The sequence below is a fragment of the Neolamprologus multifasciatus genome, chromosome 15 (assembly GCF_963576455.1).
Source record: "Neolamprologus multifasciatus chromosome 15, fNeoMul1.2, whole genome shotgun sequence".
NCBI lineage: Eukaryota > Metazoa > Chordata > Actinopteri > Cichliformes > Cichlidae > Neolamprologus > Neolamprologus multifasciatus.
This window is the reverse complement of record NC_140453.1, coordinates 21,286,748-21,310,208: the sequence shown is the minus strand read 5'-3', so window position 1 is coordinate 21,310,208 and position 23,461 is coordinate 21,286,748. Positions and strand designations below refer to the sequence as shown.

At 37.9% G+C, this 23,461-nt stretch overlaps 2 protein-coding genes across 2 annotated transcripts; both read left to right on the top strand.

Annotated features, from left to right (window-relative positions):
* Positions 1-6,046: 6,046 nt before the first annotated feature.
* Positions 6,047-11,910, top strand: LOC146502005 (uncharacterized). Its single transcript, XM_085133327.1, has 9 exons — positions 6,047-6,343; positions 6,538-6,876; positions 7,015-7,287; positions 7,451-7,543; positions 7,761-7,847; positions 7,922-7,950; positions 8,120-8,176; positions 8,497-8,559; positions 10,014-11,910. The coding sequence occupies exons 1-9, from the start codon at positions 6,283-6,285 to the stop codon at positions 10,131-10,133; spliced, it is 1,122 nt and encodes a 373-aa protein (XP_084989453.1). The 5' UTR covers positions 6,047-6,282; the 3' UTR covers positions 10,134-11,910.
* A 2,208-nt stretch (positions 11,911-14,118) lies between these two features.
* On the top strand, positions 14,119-20,409 carry LOC146502004 (uncharacterized). Its single transcript, XM_085133333.1, has 6 exons — positions 14,119-16,426; positions 16,622-16,963; positions 17,123-17,407; positions 18,183-18,275; positions 18,352-18,380; positions 19,985-20,409. The coding sequence occupies exons 1-6, from the start codon at positions 16,366-16,368 to the stop codon at positions 20,063-20,065; spliced, it is 891 nt and encodes a 296-aa protein (XP_084989459.1). The 5' UTR covers positions 14,119-16,365; the 3' UTR covers positions 20,066-20,409.
* Positions 20,410-23,461: the final 3,052 nt, after the last annotated feature.

The following is a 23,461-nucleotide window of genomic DNA, read 5'->3' as shown; positions in this document are numbered from 1 at the left end:
AAAGCTCTGAGCACAGATCCATCGAGGCTGGGGTCTTTCACACCAGGCAAGACCCCAGGTGCAGACTGTGTAAAGATGCCCCTGAGAAAATCCAGCACGTAAAGGTTGGGTGAAAGATGCTAGCAGGCATAATATACAAGAACGTCTGTGCTGAGTATGGCCTGGAAGTCGTAGGGTGGTGGATAATGACCGAGCAAAGGTCCTGTGAGACTTCCAGATACAGATGGACAAAACGGTGGTGGCTAGCCAACCGGACATAGTGGGGGTAGAGAAGCAGAAAAAGACTTCCGTAGCGATACCAAATGACAGCAACATCAGGAAGAAGGAACACCAGAAGCTTGAGAAGTAGCAAGGGCTCAGAGAAGAGCTCAAGAAGATGTGGAGGGTGAAGGTAACAGTGGTCCCAGTGGTAATCGGAGCACTAGGTGCAGTGACTCCCAAGCTAGGAGAGTGGCTCCAGGAAATCCTGGGACAACATCAACTCAGTTTATAGTGCCATTTACTGCTTATATCATTAAGGGCAATAAAGAGTACTGAGTGATATTATGGTGGTGATTTATTTATTTCTGTTTTTTTAATGTAATTAAAAACATAAATACCACCCTCATGGGTATACAGTAAGCTCAAAGATCAGACAAGCTAAGTCTAAAGTCAACTCTTTTAGTTTGACACAGTACTTCTTTCTTATCTTTTGCTTAGTTTGTCATTCAAATGATAAAGTGTTCCTGATCTATATGGTAAACATAATAAACATCAAATAAAAGTCAAATATTTAAAGTCTATCATCAACTGTTTACGTGCTACAGTTCATCCTGACTATTGTATAATATTATTTATTCACTTTTTAAAACATATATGAACCTGAAGTTTTGCCTTTAGCTCTAGCTCATGTGAGAAAGAAACTTTTCACAGAACTCTGTGCTGTCCTATGAAAAACTAAGTACAACACCTGACTCGATACTTTGTCGAACAAAACAAACCACAAAATTCACATTGATGTAATTAACAAAGACAAGCATCAGTAACAAGATAAAAGAAACACTGACTAATGGTCAAATTTGCTAATGAAATAATGCCGACAACCTACTGACCACCTTTCATGTTACTTTCAGTTATTTCCTAAAAGTAGGAAAAGTTGATTTCAATCAATAAGAGACCCTCTGACTGAACTCTGCTTTATTTTAGGTCCCCTTCAGATATGCGTTCAAAAAGGATAACATGCTAAATGAAATATAACTCTCCAAATGATGCTATAATTGACTCTCGCACACAGGATGTGGGGAAGAAAAGTATTTAAACTTCATTTTCACGTGGTTATTGCTTCAAGAATGTGGGCCAGCTGTGGGCCAAACAACATGCTAACATGTGAAAAGGAGAATCCACGTCTTCATATATAGAGTGCACGATGGTTCTAGTGTTCACAAACACAACATTTGTTGAGCTCTGTTCATGGCTGAGACAGTTTATCAAGTAAATATCTGCTTATGCTTCTGTATTTAATGAAGCAGGAAGTGCAGAGGATTGGTGAGAAGGAAGTGAGGGCTGCTATGAAGAGGATGAAGAGTGGAAAGGAGGCTGGTCCTCTGCACATCAACGATGATGTGCAGAGCTGTAGTAAGAAAAAGAGAACTGTGTCTTTGTGGATGCAGAAAAAGCAGATGATAGAGTACCAGGAACAGGACTATGGTGCATGAAGAAGTCAGGAGTGGCAGAGATGTATGTGAGAGTGGTACAGGAGGAGATGTGTGAGGAGGTGTGCGCTGGGAGAGACAGATGGGTTAAAGTGTGGATCTGCTCTGAGCCCATTCTTGTAAACAGGTGAATTAGAGCCTGTAGAGGTGGAGGTGTGTTCTAGAGAGAACTTGTGTGAATGAGAAGGAGACCAGTGTAACAGAGATGCTGTAAGGAGGAGACGTAATGAAGGTGGACAAATTCAAATACCTGAGGTCAACCAGCCAAAGCAACATTAATGATGTTATTATCATCATGTAACCACATCATTTCTTTAGGGATTAATAAAGTTTTCTGATTCTGATTATATTTTGTTGTTGTTGTCCACAGGTCAATTATGACAAAGATGAAGATGATGTTTCAATAAACCATGAAAGCGTTGGAGACTCTGCTGTTTCTTTCAGACACCACTGATCAGCAACATCAACTCAGTAGAGAAAACTGTTGTTATATTATCAATATCATCTCATCTGGTTTTATAGGTAAATATAAACTAGATGAGAACTTCAAGAAACAGAGAAACAGTAGAGCTGATCACATTTGGACAGATTGGTGAACAAGCTAAAACTAAATCAGACAGACTGAGAGTTACAGCGAACTGTTCTCTGTTTACAGTGAAGCTCACAGTTGAGGATGTTGGTCTTTATTACTGTCGACAATTCATCAGTCTTTGTTTGATCTCTCTGTGAGTATTTACATTAAAATCTTTTCAGAAGATAAAATGTAATATAATCATACTGAAACTCATTAAGATCACGAGAACTTTACAGCAAAGTTAACAGTTTTTGTGTTTCAAGCTTTTTTTTTTATTGTAATCTGACAGAAGATTTAAGTCTTAATCTTCTGTTGTCAAATATGACTGTTGTTAAATGCCTTTAATGATCCATTTAAGTCACAGTCACTATAGTGACACAACAAACTTCAGCTATTAAAAGTTTCTAAAAGTGTTTCTGAATTATGTATCAATGCATTTTAAGCTAACATCAAAATAATAAACTCTCTAAATGAAATATGTGCAGTGTCTAAAGTCCAGTGTGAGCTTTATAACATGTCTTTCATGATGATTAAATAGAATCTGAATCAATATCTTGAATATTGTTTTTATAATAATCTGGAAAAAGTGAATTTCTATTAATTTGGTTCTATTTTTGCAGAACAAATTTTAAACACTTGCAGCTTAGGTTTGAGCACTTTTTTGTGTATTATTCCTTTTATCCGCCAGAGGTCCTCAGTTTTCCAGTATTTGCACAGTCACCTGTTACAGATTTTTCTGAATACTTACAGTTTTTTCTGAATGCTTAAACCCTAACTGTGATTCTTATAGCACAATTCCTAAAACTATTAACACTTATAGCAAAACCACTCACTGAGTTTGCAAAACTAAAAGCACAAACACTGCTTTGCACTCAGTTTGCAATTTTGTAACACACACTTTGCAAAACTGTAGGCACAACTCACTGCTTACACTCAATTACCAAATTTCCAACACACTCCTAGCAAAATTATACACATGTATGGCTATCATTAACACTATTTTGCCAACTGTCTGGCACACTTTCAGATGTGAAAACTGTTTTAGATAATTAGTCCACTTTGCAATCAGCCTAAGCACTATAAACAGGCCACAGGTAAGCTGTCTATGTGGAGTACAATGGAAGGAGCAGTAAGAGTGAGAAGAGTGAGAATCAGAGGAGGCCGAGGGAGAGGACGTGGAGGTGAAGAAGTTGGAGGAAGAGGACGTGGAGGTGAAGAAGCAAGAGGGTTAGAGGAAGTTAGAGGAAGAGGACAAAGAGGAGCAAGAAGAGGACGAGGAGGGGAAAGAGGAAGGGTAAGAAGAGTAAGAAACAGAATAACTGATGACATCAGGGCTACAATAGTGGACCATGTCATCAACCATGGGATGACCCTTGGGGAAGCTGGCCAACGGGTTCAGCCTAAACTGAGCCGCTACACTGTGGCAAGCATCATTAGGACATTTCGAAATGAGAATCGGTAAGTACTTTGTAGCACTGCCATACTCTAATGAGAAACACAACAGTACCATACATGCAAAAATACTGAAATTGTTACTTTACAGAATTGCTAGATGTCCAGATGTTGGGGGCAGAGGCAGAATGTTCAATTGACATCTGTACACAGAGAAAGCAAAAGCCAGATGTGTTTTGTATTCATACCATCAGTGTGCAGTTGGCGCATTGTGTGCTTAGTAGATGATGGCTTGTGTGTACTGTTTGATACGAAAACACCATTTTTACGAAGGTGTGAAGAGTTAATCTAGCTGTGTTCGCTTTTGCAAGAGAACTACAATGTTTTGATAATTGGGTGACAGGTTTTCTTATTTGTGTGTAGAGTTTTGCAAAAATAGCCAATAGTTACAAAAAATGTGCTTAAGCAATCAGAAAAAACTGTAAACCCTAACTGTGATTCTTATAGCACATTTTCTAAAACTATTAACACTTATAGCAAAACCACTCACTGAGTTTGCAAAACTAAAAGCACGAACACTGCTTTGCACTCAGTTTGCCATTTTGTAACACACACTTTGCAAACCTGTAGCTACAATCCACTGCACAGCACTCTTTTTGCAGAACTGTAAACACAACTCACTGCTTTACACTGTCACATGTGAAAACTTTTTTAGATAATTAGTTCACTTTGCAATCAGCCCAAGCACTATAACACAGGTAAGCTCTGTGTGTGGAGTACAATGGAGGGAGCAGGAAGAGTGAGAAGTAGAGGAGGCCAAGGAAGAGGACGTGGAGGTGAAGAAGTAGGATGAAGAGGACGACAAGGACAAGGAGGAGCAAGAGGAGGACGAGGAGGATGAGGAGGGGGGAGAGGAAGGGTAAGAAGAGTAGGAAATAGAATAACTGATGACATCAGGGCTACAATAGTGGACCATGTAATCAACCATGGGATGACCCTGAGGGAAGCTGGCCAACGGGTCCAGCCTAACTCGAGCCGCTACACTGTAGCAAGTATCATAAGGACATTTTGAAATGAGAATCGGTTAGTACAGTCACTTTGCACTAAGATTTGTAGCACTGCCATATGCCAATGAGAAAGACAACAATACCATAGATGTAAAATACTGAAATTGTTACTTTACAGAATTGCTAGACGACCAGATGCTGGGGCAGAGGAAGCATGTTCACTGCAGACCAAGAAACCCATATAATTAATATGGCGATTGCAAATAATCCTATACTTGGTAATAAACACTTGTGTTTGTTTTGATGTGTGTGAATAAACACCAGTACTTGAAGTTTGGATCCCTCTATGCTTACGGATCTATGACAAAAGTATGAGCTCAAACTGACATAGCCTACCTTGTGCACAGAGAAAGCAAAAGCCAGATGTGTTTTTTATTCATACCATCACTGTGTAGTTGGTGCATTGTGTGCTTATTAATATGATGGCTTGTGTTAACTGTTGGATACAAAAATACCATTTTTACAAAGGTGTGGAGAGTTAAGCAAGAGTTATTTGCTTTTACAAGAAAAATACAATGTTTTGCTGATTGGGTGAAGAGTTTTCTTATTTGTGTGTAGAGTTTTGCAAAAACAGCCAATAGTTACAAGAAATGTGCTCAAGCCATCAGAAAAAACTGTAATCACACCACTCCCAAGACTTGTCTCAATTTTCAATTTTGTGCCTCCTCCTCGTTCAACAATTGTGATTATAGTTTTGTTTCTGATGTTTAACTGTCCATTATTATAAAGTCAAACCTCATGAGCTCTGCTGCTGTTGTAACCACACTCTCACCAAAAAACTTTCAGTTCTCAAAAACGTCTTCAGCTCAACAATGAGGAAGAGGAGCGTCTCAGACCTGCTTCCTGGGTGTTTGGTGGCCAGAGCTTTTCATCACTTCCACTTTCGAACACTGTCCAGCTCATTGCTGACATCACTGGTCAAGTCCAATCGTCTTTCTCCCGGCCTTCTTCAAGCCAATCAGCTTCCACTTCATGTACTTTAAATCCCAGTGTTAATCTTTCATTCTCCCTTCCAGACTCCTTCACAAAACCCACCTCGCCACAATCTCTGCATCTCCCATGTTACTCAGCGCTCCATCCAATTCTTCATCATCATCACCACCATGTCTGGACTGTGGGGGGTCCTGCCTAAATTCTATTATCAGCGGGAATCCAATCAGCCGTGAAGGCCATCAGAGTCCAATCACCAAATAGCTTGACTGGATTCTGTTTATCAGTTAATCATCTTTAATTCATCCTAACAATCAGTATTTAAATCACTGTCAGTCTGTCACAAATGCACTGTGGGATTAGACACAAAGTGCACCTGCTGAATGTGATTTCTCATTACAATAAATTATGTTTATAAAAATCATGACTTTCAGAGACATGAAAAGCTGACATACTCAACCTATGAAACATTATCATCAGCAAAAATAAAAACTGGATCCCTAAAGCTGTGATGAGGAAGTGACATCTCACTGATGACAGGAAGTACAAACAGTCTTAAAGAGTCATCAGTTCAGAGAGTGTGACAGTCGAGATCGAGAACAAGAAAGAAGTGAGACAGAGAAGCACGATGGATGAATTCAGATGGATTCAAATGTTTTCATGTCTGATGCTGATGATTCAAATTGCAGGTAAGAATACAGGAAACATTTAAATAGCAGTCAAACTAAATATTGTTCATATTATCACAGTCAACAACCTTTACAGTAAATAAGACAGCTGAGCATGCTCTGTTTATGAACTTGTGTCTAAAATATCTTCACTCTGACTGTAAAAAGTGCTGTATTCTAATTTATTTTACATTTCTCTTCAATCTTCTCAACAGTATCTGTAACTGAAGCCTCCATGTTTATGAAAGTTGGAGATGACGTCACTCTGCCTTGTGTGAATGTGATTGATGACCAAAATAACTGTGATGGTACTACGTGGACGTTTACTTCAAGAAACAGAGAAACAGTAGAGCTGATCAAACTTGGACAGATTGGTGAAGAAGCCAAAACTAAATCCGACAGACTGAGTGTTACAGTGAACTGTTCTCTGCTTATAAAGAAGCTCACAGTCGAGGATGTTGGTCTTTATTATTGTCAACAATACAAAGTCGAGGAAACAACATCTAAACACACTCTGGTTCATCAGTCTTTCATTGATCTCTCTGTTATTACCTGTGAGTATTTACATCAAAATATTTTCAGTTCAAATCTTTTCAGAACATAAAATGTTCAATAATCATACTGAAACTGATTAAGATAACTTGACTAATTTCCGCTCTGTTTTTCTCACTTTGTTACATTATGTTCACCAGTGACTGAACATAAGGACACTGATATGGTGAAGTTAAGCTGCTCTGTGGTGACATATGAACGGTGTCATCACACAGTGAAGTGGCTGCTTGAAGGTCGAGATGTGAAGAAAAGGAATAAAGAAATAGTGACTTCACAGACTGACTGCGCTGCCACTGCGTCTTTTCTTGAGTCTCACTATATTTACCCATCAAGGTATAATATAATGAAATGTGAAGTGACTGACACTAACACAAGAAGAGTGCAGCTGTTTACTTTCGGCCCTCAGCTATCAGGTGAGGAAACAGCTGAGATCAGGATCAGCTGGTAATGTGAGTAAAATCACATCAAACATTTACTTAATATTTTTCAAGTATGAAAGTAGAATATTGTTTCTCATATTTAGATCAGATGAGAAACATGAAAAACTTTTGTGCTTAAATTTTTTCATTTATTCAGGTGACACAAAAACAACAGAGAATCCAGCCAGAAAAACTGAAATAAGCACAAAATTAGAAACAAACCCAACAATGAAGAGTCCTTCAAAAGCAGGTGACACTATGAAGATTAAGCTGACTACAGTCAAGTAAAACTTTGTGTTTATTTGAAATGTAAATAGGGCTTTTAAAATCATGTTATCTTTTACAGTTTGTGAAAAAAACTGTCTTGAATTGGAACTGGAGTGCACTGATTTTGGTTCACATAAATTTACTAAAATAAGGTCTTTTTGCTCATGTGCTTTGAAGTTTCTTTTCCCCCCTTTTGTCAGCTATCCAGTGGTTCATCATTCCAGCTGCTGGTTTAGTCTCCCTCTTGGTAATAGTTGTGGTTTACATTAGATGGAAGAGAACTAGAGGTGAGAACATTTACAGATAAAACTTGTATGAGTTTTAAAGTCAATGTTAGAGTTGACTGTTTGTGTCTTTACAGGAAATAAAACACAGATGGATGAAGATGCTGTGAGTTTTACATAATAATTATTTTACATTTTAAATAATCAAATGTTTCTTCAACTGACATTAAATAAACAACAAATCCGATCATCTCTGAGGGGTGTTAACAAGAACTAAACTGCCTTCATAGACACAGTTTACCACCTGATGTAACCAGATTATGTCTGTTTTTCAGGGACTGAATTTGAACCCTGCAGAGACTCAGTCTGCTCCTCAAACCAGTCAGGACTCGGTGAGATCACACACGACACCCAGAGTTAAAATCACTTCTTCTTCTCTAAAGTTAGAAATGCATGAGACTCACTGAGAAAGCGTACAAGATAAGGAAGTTAGACAAGCTGTAGAACTGTGCAACAGACCATGAATTCAGAAATGAATGTTAGGTCAGAGAAAGAAAAGACAACATTTTGGGACATCATTCACGAGATATACCATGACGCTGATACGAATTAAAGACATCAAAGTGTATCATGTGTGAAGAGTTGCTGGTGTCACATGACACAGTGTCACATATTACTGAGGAGTCAGCATGTTCTCGTCTTGACTGTTTAGGCTGATCCTACAGTTTCGTATGCCACCGTCAGCTACACCAAAAACACCAACGGTAACACCAGGGTAAGGTGTTTTTCTTCTTCTTCTTCTTCTTCTTTTGGATATGTTCTGTAGTGTCATAGTTATGAAGTTAAACTTGTATGTAGAAGTGAAGAGGCTTGTTTGTTTTAATGTTGTTTTTGGTTTTGGTTTTTTTGCTTTGGTTCCCTCTACTGACATGTTCTACATCCAGCTGTTCACTGGAAAACGAATGTTGTAGTGCAACCCCAATATCAAAAAATGATGCTGCAATAAATAAATAAACAAACAAATACAGAATAAAAATGGAATAAACTCATGTTTTATTGTCAATGGAACATTAAAAAAATCTAATGTTTAAACTGAGAGATTTTACTATTTTATTAAAAAAAAGTTTATGTTGAATTTGAAAGTTGGGGGCAAAGAAAACAGGAACGGTAAATGGAAGTGAAATTAAAGACCAGATGGTTGATTCTCCTCATCTGGACGTAGCATCTGTGGTGATTCTGGAGCTCTGTATCAAGCCTTAAATATTGATCCATATGTGTTGTTTCTCCAACTGAAAACACTATGAACAGAATCAACTTTCTGGGATTTCCTTGCAAACCCAGATTGAGCATGCATCAAGAAAGCAGGACAAACTTTTTGGAACTAACACGGTTAATCTGCAACAGGCCAGTAAGATGGTAGTGTGGAAAAAGAAATATCTCACCATCTACAATATATAATATCATCAAAAGATTGTGAAGAATCTGAAGAAATCTCTGTGCAGAAAGGACAATATTGGATGTCCATGATCTTTAGGCAGCACTGCATTAAACACAAGCATGACTGAATCATGGAAACAACAGCATGTTTCAGAAATAGTTCCAGAAATCACCGTCTGTGAACACAGTTTACTGAGCCATCCACAGCTGTCTCTTTCAGGGAAGACCTTCCATATTTTAGCAACAACACTAAGCCGCATACTGCATTACAACAGCGTGGCACTGTAGCAGAAGCTGAAAACGTTTGGCACGTGATAAAAACAGAAAATAGGACTATTGAGCAGCTTTCCTATATCTGACAGGAATGGGACAATATTTGTCTCCCAAAAGTCCAACAACTGGTCACTTCAGTTCCCAGATGGTTATAAAATCTTGTTAAATGAAGGGGGGATGCTACACAGTAATGGCCCTGTCCCAATTTCTTTGAGCTGTTGCTGAAATCAACAAATAAATCATTGCATTCTTTGATTTACATTTTACACAGCTTATCAATGTTTTCAGAAATATGTACTTTTCTGTACTTTCCTCTAATATGTATTATCTTTATTTGTAGACCACACTAAGCCAGAGTTTGAATAAAGACTTCAAACAGACCTCCAGTTGTTTTGCTATGGATGTCAATGGCTGCTGTGTGTTTACTTAGTTCGTTTGTCTGTCAGTGAGATTATTCCAAAGAGCATGAGCAGAGGAAGATATCATTATGTGTCACACAGGTTTCCTTTTGTTTCCCAGATTCGGGGTGATGATGACAATGATGTGACCTACTGCACCGTGAAGGCTCCTTCGTCTTCTGCTGCAACCACTGCTGGTCCCGACAACCTCTACTCTACTGTCAACTTCCCAATCACATAGCACAAGCAGCTCACAAAAGGACTTGTATTTAATGGAAAATCCTTTTTTTTTCAATTTCACATGGAGCAGCGTGGTAGCATTATATTAATGAAAGTATAATTGGTGCCTGGACTACTTTACGTAAGTTATGAGCTGTAGCAAATACTCCAAAAGAAGGCTGGCTAGATAGAAAATATACAATTACATCAAACACTGGTATTTCCTGGCAGCTGGACGGCTACATGACCCACAGCGTTCAATGTCATTTAGCGTTAGTGTCTATTTTGAGTATTTCTTCTTGTGTTTCTAGTTCCCTCGTGTTCCCTCTGTCTCATCTATGTGTTTGTATCCTCTGTAATCATGCTTAGGGTCAGTCTTGTCTTTTCTTTATTTCCTGTTTTAGTTTTCTTTGATGCTTTGCTGTTATTTTACTTCCTTCCTTGGAAGGAGTTATATACAGTTGTATCTCATTGATTTCCTGTTTCGCATTACCCACTTAGCAGTGTCTTATCTGCCTTTTGGCTTTGCTTTAGTCACATTATCTTTTGTGCTTCATTGGTTAAGTTTTACAGTGTTTTGCTTATTTTTGACACTGACATTTTGCTGTTGTTTGTTTGTTTGTTCGTTTGTTCGTCCTTTAGTCGTTCTATTTAGCCAAATAAAATAACTCTGTTTGCTCTGTTCTTCCTGCATTTGTGTCATGTACACATCTACTCTATTTACTTGTCAGTCTTCTTGTCATTAAATTTAAAATGTAATATAAATGTATATGTCTTGTAGCCCATTTGTTTAACATCTTTCTTTATTGAAGAGAGATATTTTGTATTGCATGAAGTCACAAAACTGATCAACCAAAACAATAAAAGCACCTGTTTATTTTATTATTATTTTATTATTTCATTTCGGTCTCCTCTGTGCCTGAGTGTCTTATGGGTCCAGAATGACCACTTGAGCTGTGTCGACTGTAGGCCATGTGATGGTGCCTGTGGACTGAACTTTTGTAGTGCGTTGTGCAGATTGTTGGTCAGACTGGGATCTGGGGATGATATTTTATAAAAGTCCAAACAAGCAGGAGAAATATATACAAACTAGAGCAATATACACAAAACAAGACAAAGGCACATATTAGAGAACAAAGTGCTTGAAAGTAGTACAAAGGACAGACTATAGCAGATCCTTTTGCATTAGTAATGTCCATTGTTTCATTGCTAGCCTTTAGGATTGTTAAAAATCAATTTTGACTTTAGGTCAGGATATGAGATGGATGAGGGAAATTTTGTACAAAGGGTCACAGAAATCCTCAACAAGGAATTAGGAAGGAGTTTCAATCCCCTGTAGATGCCAAGGGCTGTGACATCCAATAGAAATGTCGGATTCAAATACAGACACGATAGACATATCATTGCTCTTAAATAAATAAATAACGACTTTATTTGACACGAGAGACTTGTCTAACAAGTGAGTTTCTGATGGAGTGGAGGAGTGAGAAGCCAAGATGTCTGATTTTGTCCTTTCCAGAGTCCAGAGTATTCGTAGAACAGGTAATCAGACAGGTGAGTGTCTCATGCGAACCATGAAGCAGAGTAGGGCACCACTGAGAGATCAAGTGGCTAAAACAGGTGAGTTGCTAATACTGAGCCCAGGATACGGATAACTGATCACAGAGAATTCCTGTTAACAGGAGAAGACACAAAAAATGTCCCTTTAAAGCTGAAGCTCTGGGGCATAAGTAGTAAAAAACAAAAAAACACTGCTTCAGAAGCACTGTGTCGAGACTTGGTTGATCTGCCCAGAGTCAGGTAATAGTGATGTCTGAAGTTTCATTCACTATGTCATTGCTTCATAACCTGAATTAGTGGTTTATAAGGAAGAGAATCATTGGCTGGATTTGTGCTGTGTTTTGGTTTGAGAAATAGCGAACCAGTGAGTGACAATGAGAGATATGGAGCCAGCGAGAAGTGAGGAAGTTCTGCCTATTCCTGAATAACGATCAAGCAGAACAGCCTTATGCGTTATTTTTACCCATAAGCAATTCTACCCCCAGGTCAAAAACATACAAAAGAATTAAACAATACATATAAGCTATAGCATATAAATTAATCCATTCACTGGCCAATTACATAACTATGTTGATGCAGGGACCTCACAGCACAAGCATTACTCACAACCAGGGGCGATTTTAGCCCATTTTTGGGGGTGCTTCAGCAAGCAATGAATCAAAGCACCCCCAAAGATTTCTTACTTTTTTGACAATATTTGCTGTTTGTGTGACACACTACTAAAAATATAAAAAGCATACAGTACTTGGTTGAGACGTAACACTTTAGCAACAAAAGTATAGATAACCCCCCCCCCCTCCCCCTCCCAAAATGGTTTGTTCCAGCTTGCCTCTCCCCTACTCTGGCTCTAGCGCCCTTTCTGCCAGAGCGATGGTGGCTGAGACGCAGCGGAGCGGAGGTGGAAGTGCCTGGCTTAAAACAGGACATGTTGGCTGCATTTAACCTTCAGTTACTCTTTATATAGTTAGGTAGGAGTCAGACCATGTTTCTTTTTAGCTGAAAAACATTACACCCAGGTAACCTGCAGTGTTGAAAACATGTTTTCCAACGATGTTTGCTACCCTACAATCCGTCCTGCTCTGTAGTAAAATCAGCTACATTTGACCGTCCTGTTGCTCCCATTGAAATGTATACAGCCTATTTAAAATCTAAAACTTATAATTGTCCGTAGCCTGCTGTTGTTACTACTGTCCTGCTTGAAATGGATACTAACTAGCTAACTGACTGAATGCCCATTAACCTTATAACTCCCGGTGTGTGTGTGTGTGTGTGTGTGTGTGTGTGTGTGTGTGTGTGTGTGTGTGTTGTACAGAGAGGCAGCCAGGTTCATAATGGATATAAGGAAGTTTTTTCAAAAAAAGGAGCCACATTCAGGTAAAAGTGTAAAATCAAATGATCCGTCAATCAAGAATAATGTTGGATCAGTGTTTCAATGTTTATATATTTTATTAGATGTTCATGTGGTTTGGTTATTTGCCTTTTGGTTGAAAGTAGACTGAGAGAGAACTTTTTGTTAATGATCTTAATAGTATTTTTTTATATTAATTAAATTTTTCATCTAATTGAATACAATCTATTTGTGTATGATTGTCAGTCGACGAAGGAGAGAGGAAAGAGGGGAACGTGAGGAGAAAGTACAAGGTCAGGAAGAACCAGGTAAGAAAACAGACAGGGAACAGTGACAGGCACAACAGAAACTGTTAAACTGACAAAGAGAAAAAAACTGATTTTACTCATACTCATATAATATTATAATGGATTGGGGAGATTAAAATTAATAATATATTTTTATGTGGTTCAGCCACAACTCTACTAAAACCTCAGCCAGTAATAGGTAGGCCAACTTTTGGACTGTCCACTTGTCTGTATGACTGCCACAGTACGTACATCACATTTGCACACTATCAGAAAGTGCCAAACAGCCCCGGTGGAGTGAGGAGCTGTAAAGAGAAGCAGAGTGCTCTGTTTATATTCTAAAAATGTTTTAAGTTTGTTTCAAAGATTCTGTACAGGAGCTTTAAATGTTTTCCAAAAGCACACATACACTTATCAGTTTTTCTCAAACTTTTTACAGTGTGTACCACCTGATAAAAAATGTCAAGCTCTCCTAAGTACCACTATGAAAGCATGAAACTCATAAATCTTACAACACAAAATTAGTATCTGAAGTAAAGATTTTTTCATGCATTGTATACATTCTACCACAGGCAAAGTTGCCTCCATTTTTATATTCTTTTTTATATTACGATATTTATTTAACAATAACAATGTATTGAATAATGACTTTAAAGATTGTCAAAAAATAATATAAAATAGTGTGCAAATACTGATAACAGTGCAAATGTTTGCAATTTAAAAAATAAATGAAAAATGTAAACATCTATGTTTAGTGAACTTTGCAGTGTTGCTCTGTGGTTCAGCTACGACACTGTAGCAAAGTTTTGATCCACGTCTGACTCCGCGAACCCATAATGTTTCCACACCACTGTAGTTTTTTTTTACCTCTCTTTTCAACCAACGGCAGTCACTTTTCTCTCCAAATAACTTCTGCTTAGCTTTCCGAGCTTCCCTCGGGTCCTCTAATCAGCGGTCCCCAACCCCCGGGCCTCGGACCGGTAGCGGTCCGTGAGTCGTTTGGTACCGGGCTGCGAGAGTTGAGGCTCAGGTGTGAAATGTATGGTTTTCAGGGTTTTTATCGGTTTTCAGCGTTATTTTGTTATCGTTTTTATCGTTTACTCGGTTTTCTTGGGTCTTTTCACGTGTGTTATGAATAAATTTTCTTTTTTTTTGGTACCGGTACTAGTTTTATTTTGTTGTATTTATCCGCGACACCTTAAAGGCCGGTCCATGAAAATATTGTCGGGCATAAACCGGTCCGTGGCGCAAAAAAGGTTGGGGACCGCTGCTCTTAATTGTTGTGACACGTGTTCGAAATGCAGAGAGGTGCGCTCGATTTGCCACACGGAGCAGCGCGAGAGTAAAGCACGAGGGAGGGGCTAATAATCGGCTCAGTCATTTTTAATGATCGTTGAAAGCCCAGATCGTAATCGTGATTAAAATTTGATTAATTGAGCAGCACTAATTATACATACACATTAAAAGTGAATCTCTGTCCAAAAAATGCACTCAGTTTACTTCTTACTCACTGTGAGCATCATTCATTATTCTCCCGCAGTAATTAAGGTTAAGATATGTATTTTTTTTTTTCAATCCATTCTTCTTTAGCAGCATTTAAATAACCTTTATCAGATTTGATGGTTTTGTTACAGACTTTTCAAAAAAGTGTTTTGCTTTTCTTTCACAAATGTGGGATTAAATTGTTAAAATGTACAAAACAGTGATGTCATGTTTTGTGATGAGGACCCAGGCAGAGAGAGACTTGATGAATTTAAGAATCTTATGATTTAATAAAGAAATTTGCAGACTTGCACAGAAATGGTAAAATTATGATGACTGATAACAGAGATGAAGACAACAGACGATGAGGACAGGGAGGATGCAGGTACCGAAAGAGACAGGGAAGAAGTCTCATTGTGATGAGTAAAGTGTATCTTGGCTGGCTGGGCAGCTCTCTGGGTGCTCAGCACCCCCAAAGCTCTGATCCTAGAATTGCCCCTGCATTGAACACTTGTTGAATCCACTTCTCCCTGCTTGTGTCTCTTTCTCACTTCCTCCACTCACATTTCCATTTTTAGTTGGAGGAAGTGAGAAATGATCAGTTTTCCAGCTCTCCTCAATCTATCTGATCTCAAGTTCCACTCTTCTACATATTTTTGGTTTGTTTCACATTTCTTCACGATGTCTTTGAGCCATTTCTTCCAGCTTTGAACACAGTTTCTTTTTTTTACATCCACCAAGAAACCACATAAAGACTGTTTCTGTGCATTCTCTCTGCTCTCTGATATACATGTAGCAATAAATACTTCATGTTTCTGTACATTTAAACTTTAAAACAAAGTTTAAACTTAAGAAATAAACTGACACTCGAGGTGAGAGAACAGGTAGTTGGGTGGAGAAAGAGGCTCAGAGGCTTTTAACCATTTGTGTTTCTGATGTTTATCTGGTCATCATTACAGAGTCAAATGTCTGGAGCTCAGCTGCTGCTGCAGTTCCCTCACTCTTACAGAAACACTTCCTCTTCAGCTCTCAGAAAGAAATGACTTCATGTTAACAATGAGGAAGAGGAGGATCTCAGTCCACTAAAATATCTCATCTGCTGTATTTTCTATAGCTGCAGTTGGATATCTTTAGACATCAGTCAACATGTAGGAGTTTGATGCGTCGACTGTTTGTTCTTATGTGCTGTCTGTTTTCTAACAAGCTCTGTTAAAAGAAAGAGGATGGAAACATTTATCTTTACTAACAATCTTCACACATTCATCGTCGTCAGTCATCTTTTTATTTTCATAGTGACAAACAAATCATTGTCACAAATGGACACAATGTGCATCTGCTGAGTTTTCTTATCATTTATAATTTTTATTCATGAAATACTGAGAGATTGAAGCTGATGGACTCAGATTTTGAAGTATGAACATCAACAAAACAGGACAGAACTGATAATTACTAAAGTTGTGGTGAGGATGTGACGTCTGACAAATAACAGGAAGTACAAACAGTCTTAAAGAGTCAACAGTTCAGAGGGTGTGACAGTCGAGATCGAGAACAAGAAAGAAGTGAGACAGAGAAGCACGATGGATGAATTCAGATGGATTCAAATATTTTTAAGCCTGATGCTGATGATTCAGATCGCAGGTAAGAATACAGGAAATTTTAAAAGTAGTAAAACTAAACATTACCAGTATCATTCGAATCACAAACCTTTACAGTAAATAAGACAGCTGATCGTGCTCTGTTTATAAACTTGTGTCTGAAATGATCTTCACTCTGACTGTAAAAACTGCTGTATTCTAATTTATTTTTCACATTTCTCTTTAATCTTCTCAACAGTATCTGTAAATGAAGCCTCCGTGTTTATGAGAGTTGGAGATGACGTCACTCTGCCTTGTCTAAATGTGATAGATGAGCAGAATAACTGTGATGGGACTGAGTGGATATTTGTTTCAAGAAACAAAGCAACAGCAATAGAGCTGATCACACTTGGACAGATTGTTGAAGAAGCTAAAACTAAATCAGACAGACTGAATGTTACAGCGAACTGTTCTCTGCTTATAAAGAAGCTCACAGTTGAGGATGTTGGTCTTTATTACTGTCAACAATACAAAGTCGAGGAAACACCATCTACATACACTCTGGTTCATCAGTCTTTGGCTCGTCTCTCTGTTATTACCTGTGAGTATTTACATCAAAATAGTTTTAGCTCAAACTCTTCTTGGAACAAAAACATTAATCATAATTATGATAATTAAATAATAATCACTCAAAGTGATTAATATATATATCTGTCCTAATTGCTTTTTGTGTCTCACATTATTACATTATGTTCACCAGTGACTGAACATAAGGACACTGAGAAGATGATGTTAAGCTGCTCTGTGGTGACATATGAACAGTGTCATCACACAGTGAAGTGGCTGCTTGGAGGTCAAGCTGTGAACAAAGAGAACAGACAAATAGTGACTTCACAGACTGACTGCTCCACCACTGTATCTATTCTGAAGTATAATTATTTGTACTCATCAACTCGTAAAATACTGAAGTGTGAAGTGACTGACACTAAAACAAGAAAAGTGCAGCTGTTTACCTTCAGCCATCAGACCTCAGGTGAGGAAACAGGTGAGATCATGATCAACTATTTATCAGCTAAAGCTTGAATTTACAACAGATGAAAAACATGGAAAAGTTTTATGTTGTGTTATTTCATTTATTCAGGTGACACAAAAACAACAAAGAAACCAGCCAGAAAATGTTATTAAAATTAAGCTAACCAATAATTTTTTTTTTTTTTTTAGTTTAATGTGGCCTTTTAAAACAATTTAGCCTTTAAAACACGTGAAAAAAAGATTATTATTTTTAATTTTTATTCCACATGACACAACAACAAAAACGGCAACTGTGGAAAATAAAAGCACAACAGCAAACAACAGATCATCAGGAGATTCACAATATGGTAACTCAACCATGTGTCTGTAAATGAAAAGTAAAATATACTGTAATGTATATTTTACTTTTTATGTTTCTATTTTGGTTTTTTGTATTTTATAGTATGTCTTTTTCTCTTCATATGACATTATACCCACTTTAGTTATATTTTGCATATTTTACACTAGAAAATGCTTTTGAATGTGTTTGAGTCCATCCAGAGTCCCTCAAATTTCAGGTGTTTCACTTTATTGTGTACTTTACATTTGAAGACAAACTTGTTAATATCACAGTAATGTACAAATTTATTCCATATTTATTAACAACTATTTAAACAGTAAACTGTAGCAGCCAAGTATTTTTGAAACATTTTCAAAATAAAATAATAAAGAAGTATAATAGTTTAAACAGAAAACTGTAAAGAAGTAATGTAAATAATTAGAAGTCTTAATTCATATGTGTTTTTCAGGTTTTATGTCTTTGAGGTTCATAATTGTCTTTGTGGGATTGGCAGCACTTTTAATAACAGCTGTGACAGTCGACATGTGGACAAAAACTAAAGGTAAATTTAATCATGAGATGTTTGGATTATTTAGAATTTTCACTTTAATATTAAATTGACTTTCTTCTCATTTTAGGGAACAAAACACAGATGGATAAAAACACAGTAAGTACAAAACTCAGTAATCCAACTAAAAATTCAAAAAATTAATCGAAACTTCTCACAGTGCAGCTACTGATCACAACCACATTCAACCTTTTACAATGATAATAAAACAGGATACTTGTAAAAATAAACCATATGTAATTCAAATGCTCTTTTACAATTATTAAACACATTGTACTCCTTTTAAAAGTAATTCAATTTTTTTCTAAATACTTTAACAATTATTATTTTACATTTTAACATGCATTTCAATTTTTTTAATATTTTAAGACATTTTAATAAATGACAGTTTTAACCTGGTTACAGACAAATAAGTTGATTAGTTGAAATCAATTAACTGGTTAAAAAACAGGAAAATGAAACAAAACAAAAACAGCCCACATGCACTGAATAAATAAATACGCTAATACATAATAAATCATGTTTGTTTATAAATAATCTGTATTCACAAAGCATCAATTGCTGGGTGTAGCTTGTCTCAGACTCAGACTAGATTGTCCCTTTTTTGTGCGTCTGTTCTTAGGCGTGAAAATGACTGTGGTTGGGATGTAGTCCCATGACTTGGATCTATATATATTTGCAGTAGGAGCAACAGGTGGGGGAAATAGGTGCTGCCCAAGGCACTGTGCTGCTCTGGGGTGTTGTCACTGCGAACTCAGGTTAGCAGTTCATCGCACACTGTTGCGGGCTGTGGTGTATGGGGCTGCTTACTCAGCCAATTGTTAGCTGGCTTTCTCCTAGTAGGGGTAGTCTTCCACCTCCCACTCTTATGTTTCCATGATGGTGTTTGTGTGTGTCTCCAGTCACTGAGTGTTCAGGAGTTTGACAGCTTGAGGGAAGAAACTGTTTTGCAATCTGGCAGTGAGGGCCCGAATGCTCTGGTACCTCTTGCCAGAAGGCAACAGAGTGAAGAGTGTTAGGAGGGGGCATGGGCTGCACAGGTCATTTTTAATTACACTATAGTCATTGCAGCTAATTACACATCACCATGCACCATATAAAGGTCTTTGGGGGCAGGTGTGTCATCACATCATCAGAATTTGTAGTGCTCATGTTGGAGAAGCAAAATGTGTTTGGCACAACATCACATTCAGATCATAATTCTGAATCTCAGCTCTCAGACAAGACAGGATTTTTAAAAAAAGAAAATGTATTTGTCTAAATCCAATCTGATATATTTTTTCTTGTTTTTGTTTATGTGACAGGAACATTATGATAGCAGCCACTATCGTTCCCACAATATCATACAATTGATTGTCCCAAAAATAAGAACAGAATTAGTACAAAAGCCTTTTAAATTTGCTGCCCCTGTTTCCTGGAATCTGCAGAAGGAACTGAAATTGCCAGAAACGGTTACGTTGTAAGTCCATCTTAAAGAAAGGAGAGAATAACTCTTTTAGTCAGTGTGATTGTTTTTAATGTCGCTCTTAATGATCTAGTTGATGTATATTTCTCACATGTATATAGGAATATTGTAGCTTTTAATTGTTTTGTAGTTATGTGATGCATGTACTTTTGACTTTTGCTGCCATGATGCCAGGTCTATCTTGGAAATGAGATTTTTACCTGGATAAATAAAGGACTAATAATAATTTATTTGACAGGTACATTATGATAGAGATGAAGATATTTCAGTCAACTATGAAAATGTGGGAGACTCAGCTGTTTCTATCAGACTGAACTGATCAACAACTTGCTGATAAAATCACTGCTGTTGTATTATCAGTATCATCTCATCTGGTTTTACACATTAAATGTCTTAGATATGATAGATATTATACGTCAATTTGAACGTGTGTGTGTGTGTGTTTCATGGTATTTTTGTTTTTTAAGATGTTTTTAATGTCATAATTATCTTGTATTTTGTCCAGTTTACATTTATAACGTCTTTAATCATCTTTGAATAGAATCTGTATAAATATTCTGTTTATTATTGTTTATGATCATTTGATCTAAGTATTAAAACAAATTTCAATCCAGTTTCAGTGTTTGTTGCAAGTGAAATTGTATTCGTGTAAAATAAATAACTATTTTCACAGTTTATCTGGAGCCGTTTTTCATGTAGCACCCTTTTTTGTCGACCAGACAGTAGCGGTTTTTGATACGGGCAACACGGGCGGTTGCCCGGGGCGGCATCGTGGTGGGGGTGGCATCAAGGGCATCGGCAAAAAAAATTAAAAAATTACTCGTTTTCATGCTGCCCCGTTCTCATGCGCATATTGCGAATGTCATAGGCACCGATTGGTTTTCTAGCGCCCATTTGCTGGGAGTAAGGGCGCCCTCCGTTTGCGAGGTGCGCCTGCTGCTTGCGGCGCAGAGAGGAGAACGTGGGGCGGCGGGGGATTCTCTGACCGGCTGGAGCAGCATCTAATAACCAACTCGCAAAATAAACAAAATTAAAACAGACCAACAAACACGAAAACACCAGACGTCATGATACAGACTTATAATTTGCACTGATGTTTTTTCGAAATTCTATACCAGAAAAGTGAGCGCGAGAGCCCTCGGTGCGCCTGCTCGCTGCTGAAGTCAAAGTCAACTTTATTGTCATCTCCGCTACATACAGTCCAGTATATAGAGAGACGAGACGACGAGGCTCCAGTTACAGCAGTGCAAGTAAAAAAACAATAAATTTTACTTGAGGCGCTTGAGGCCTTGAGGCGCTTCATACGAAGCGCCTCAAGGCGCTTCGTATGAAGCGCCTTGAGGCGACATTTGTTGTGATTTGGCGCTATATAAATAAAATTGAATTGAATTGAATTGAATTGAATTGAATTGAATTGAATTAAATATAAGAAGAGTAAGAAAATAAATATACACTTTAGGACCAGGGGTGAACAGTGGTGTGTCCAGCGGGGTGGCCTGGGGGGGCACAGGCCACTCCCCCAACCAGACTGGCCACCCCAGGTGCCACCCCGAAGCTAAAACTACGGTGGCCCTGAGAGGCCAAATGGACTGCAACTTCAGAAAACACTTGCAAAAAGAAAAATGCTGCAAAAAGAAAAACACTTGCAAAAAGAAAAATGCTGCAAAAAGAAAAACACTTGCAAAAAGAAAAATGCTGCAAAAAGAAAAATGCTGCAAAAAGAAAAACACTTGCAAAAAGAAAAATGCTGCAAAAAGAAAAATGCTGCAAAAAGAAAAACACTTGCAAAAAGAAAAATGCTGCAAAAAGAAAAACACTTGCAAAAAGAAAAACACTTGCAAAAAGAAAAATGCTGCAAAAAGAAAAATATTGCAAAAAGAAAAACACTTGCAAAAAGAAAAATGCTGCAAAAAGAAAAACGCTGCAAAAAGAAAAATGCTGCAAAAAGAAAAGCGCTGCAAAAGAAAAGCGCTGCAAAAGCACACACAACACAACGGAAATAGGAAAAAACACAACGGAAATGTTTCTGGGGAGACAATAACCGGACGGACCAGTTGACCAAAACATGCTAACAAGTGCACCGGGACTGGGAGACACTTCAACGAAGTGGAAGCAGAGCGGCCAAAGAGTAAACTTTCAAAAGTAAGTTCTGAATATTATGTCACTTATTTATGTGCAAATGTTTAATAACGAGGAACATTAAAACATTACTGCTGGCCACATGCCGGCAAAGTTATGTGACATTAGCGATGTTTGTACTTTCAGTGTTTACTTTGTTTTAAAGACTTTACTTTATACGCCGTTCGATAGTCGACCTTAATCTTACAGAGAATGTGATGATTTTGTGGATAATTAAAGTCAGTCATATATCCACAAACACAACAGGCTGAAAGTCAGTGATGCTGCTCGGTTTGCAGTCCTGAATATCACGGCACAAGCAGGATTCACTGCACTGTTAATGTTAGCTAAGTTATATTGCTGCCTCTGTTCGGTGGTGTTGAGCCAAACGGACTTTAACGTGTGTTTGAACGAGCTGACGGTTCACTCATTGTAGCGACTTCCACAGTCGCTAGAGGCCGGGGATGGAGCCCGCCTATTTGCCTGACGCGCTGTCAACATTAGCAATAATGCGAGAGGTGGAATTGTTTGCTTGTTTATTAAAGTGTTTACAGAGTAATGTCATCTCGAGATTTGGACTCTTACAACGTCACAGGCTCTAATGTAACAAGACGAAACATGTTGTGCAGCGGTCAACAAAAACTACGGCTACCCAGCCCTCCTCTCTGTCAAAATCAAAACCAGTGAATGACAGACTGACAACGCCCTCTTAATGTCACCGCTAGCACCCACGTGACTCCCATTACACATCACCATAGCAACCAAACAAATGAAAACCCAGTGATAATCAAAAAATTCAATACATTTAATTATGACTCCTACACTCATTAAGCTGAAATAAAGATGCTTTAATCACAGCAGTCTCACATGTGTCCACTGTACCAGCTGGGAACTCTTCTTGTTTAGCACTGGTAATAACACTAAATCCTTCTGTTTGTAGCAGTGTATACAGCTGAGACTGTCACCTGTGTGTCTGTCCTGCACTCTCTCTCTGTTTCTTTCTCTCTGATTGTGCAATAAAAGTATGAACATGTATTTATAAGTTACACTTGTGTTTGAATCCTGCAGCTTATCACACATTTGATTTCCATGTGTGACGACTGCAAGTGTCCAGAGTGAGGACAGACTGAGGGACCCAGTGCTGCACATCATCTGTGAGGCTTTGCACCCCCAATGATCCACCAGGACAAACTCAGCAGTGTGTGAGGAAGAGGAGGAGGAAGAGCCAGCAGCAGCTGACAGATGGAGAGAATAGACAGACTGTTCCCTGTTTGTGAAGGACTGCTAGGAAAGTTTAACATAACTAACTGTCTGTCCTGAATCAGTCTTATTAGGTAATGTTCAAATAATGTTATCATCCAGTGTTTTCAGTGTGGGAGAAAGTACTCAGGGCCTTCAAGTTACACACTATGAAAGGCAGCAACAAGTTTAATATTCAGAAACCTAAAGTATGTATCAGCAGCAGAATGGAGCTAAAAATAAATGTTTGTTTCAGTTCTATGAAGCTTTGAGTATTTTGGATTAGTAGCACTGCTGTGTTTGTTGCATCATATTGCTGTAATTCTTTATATGCTTTATATATTCTGAGGTAAGTTGA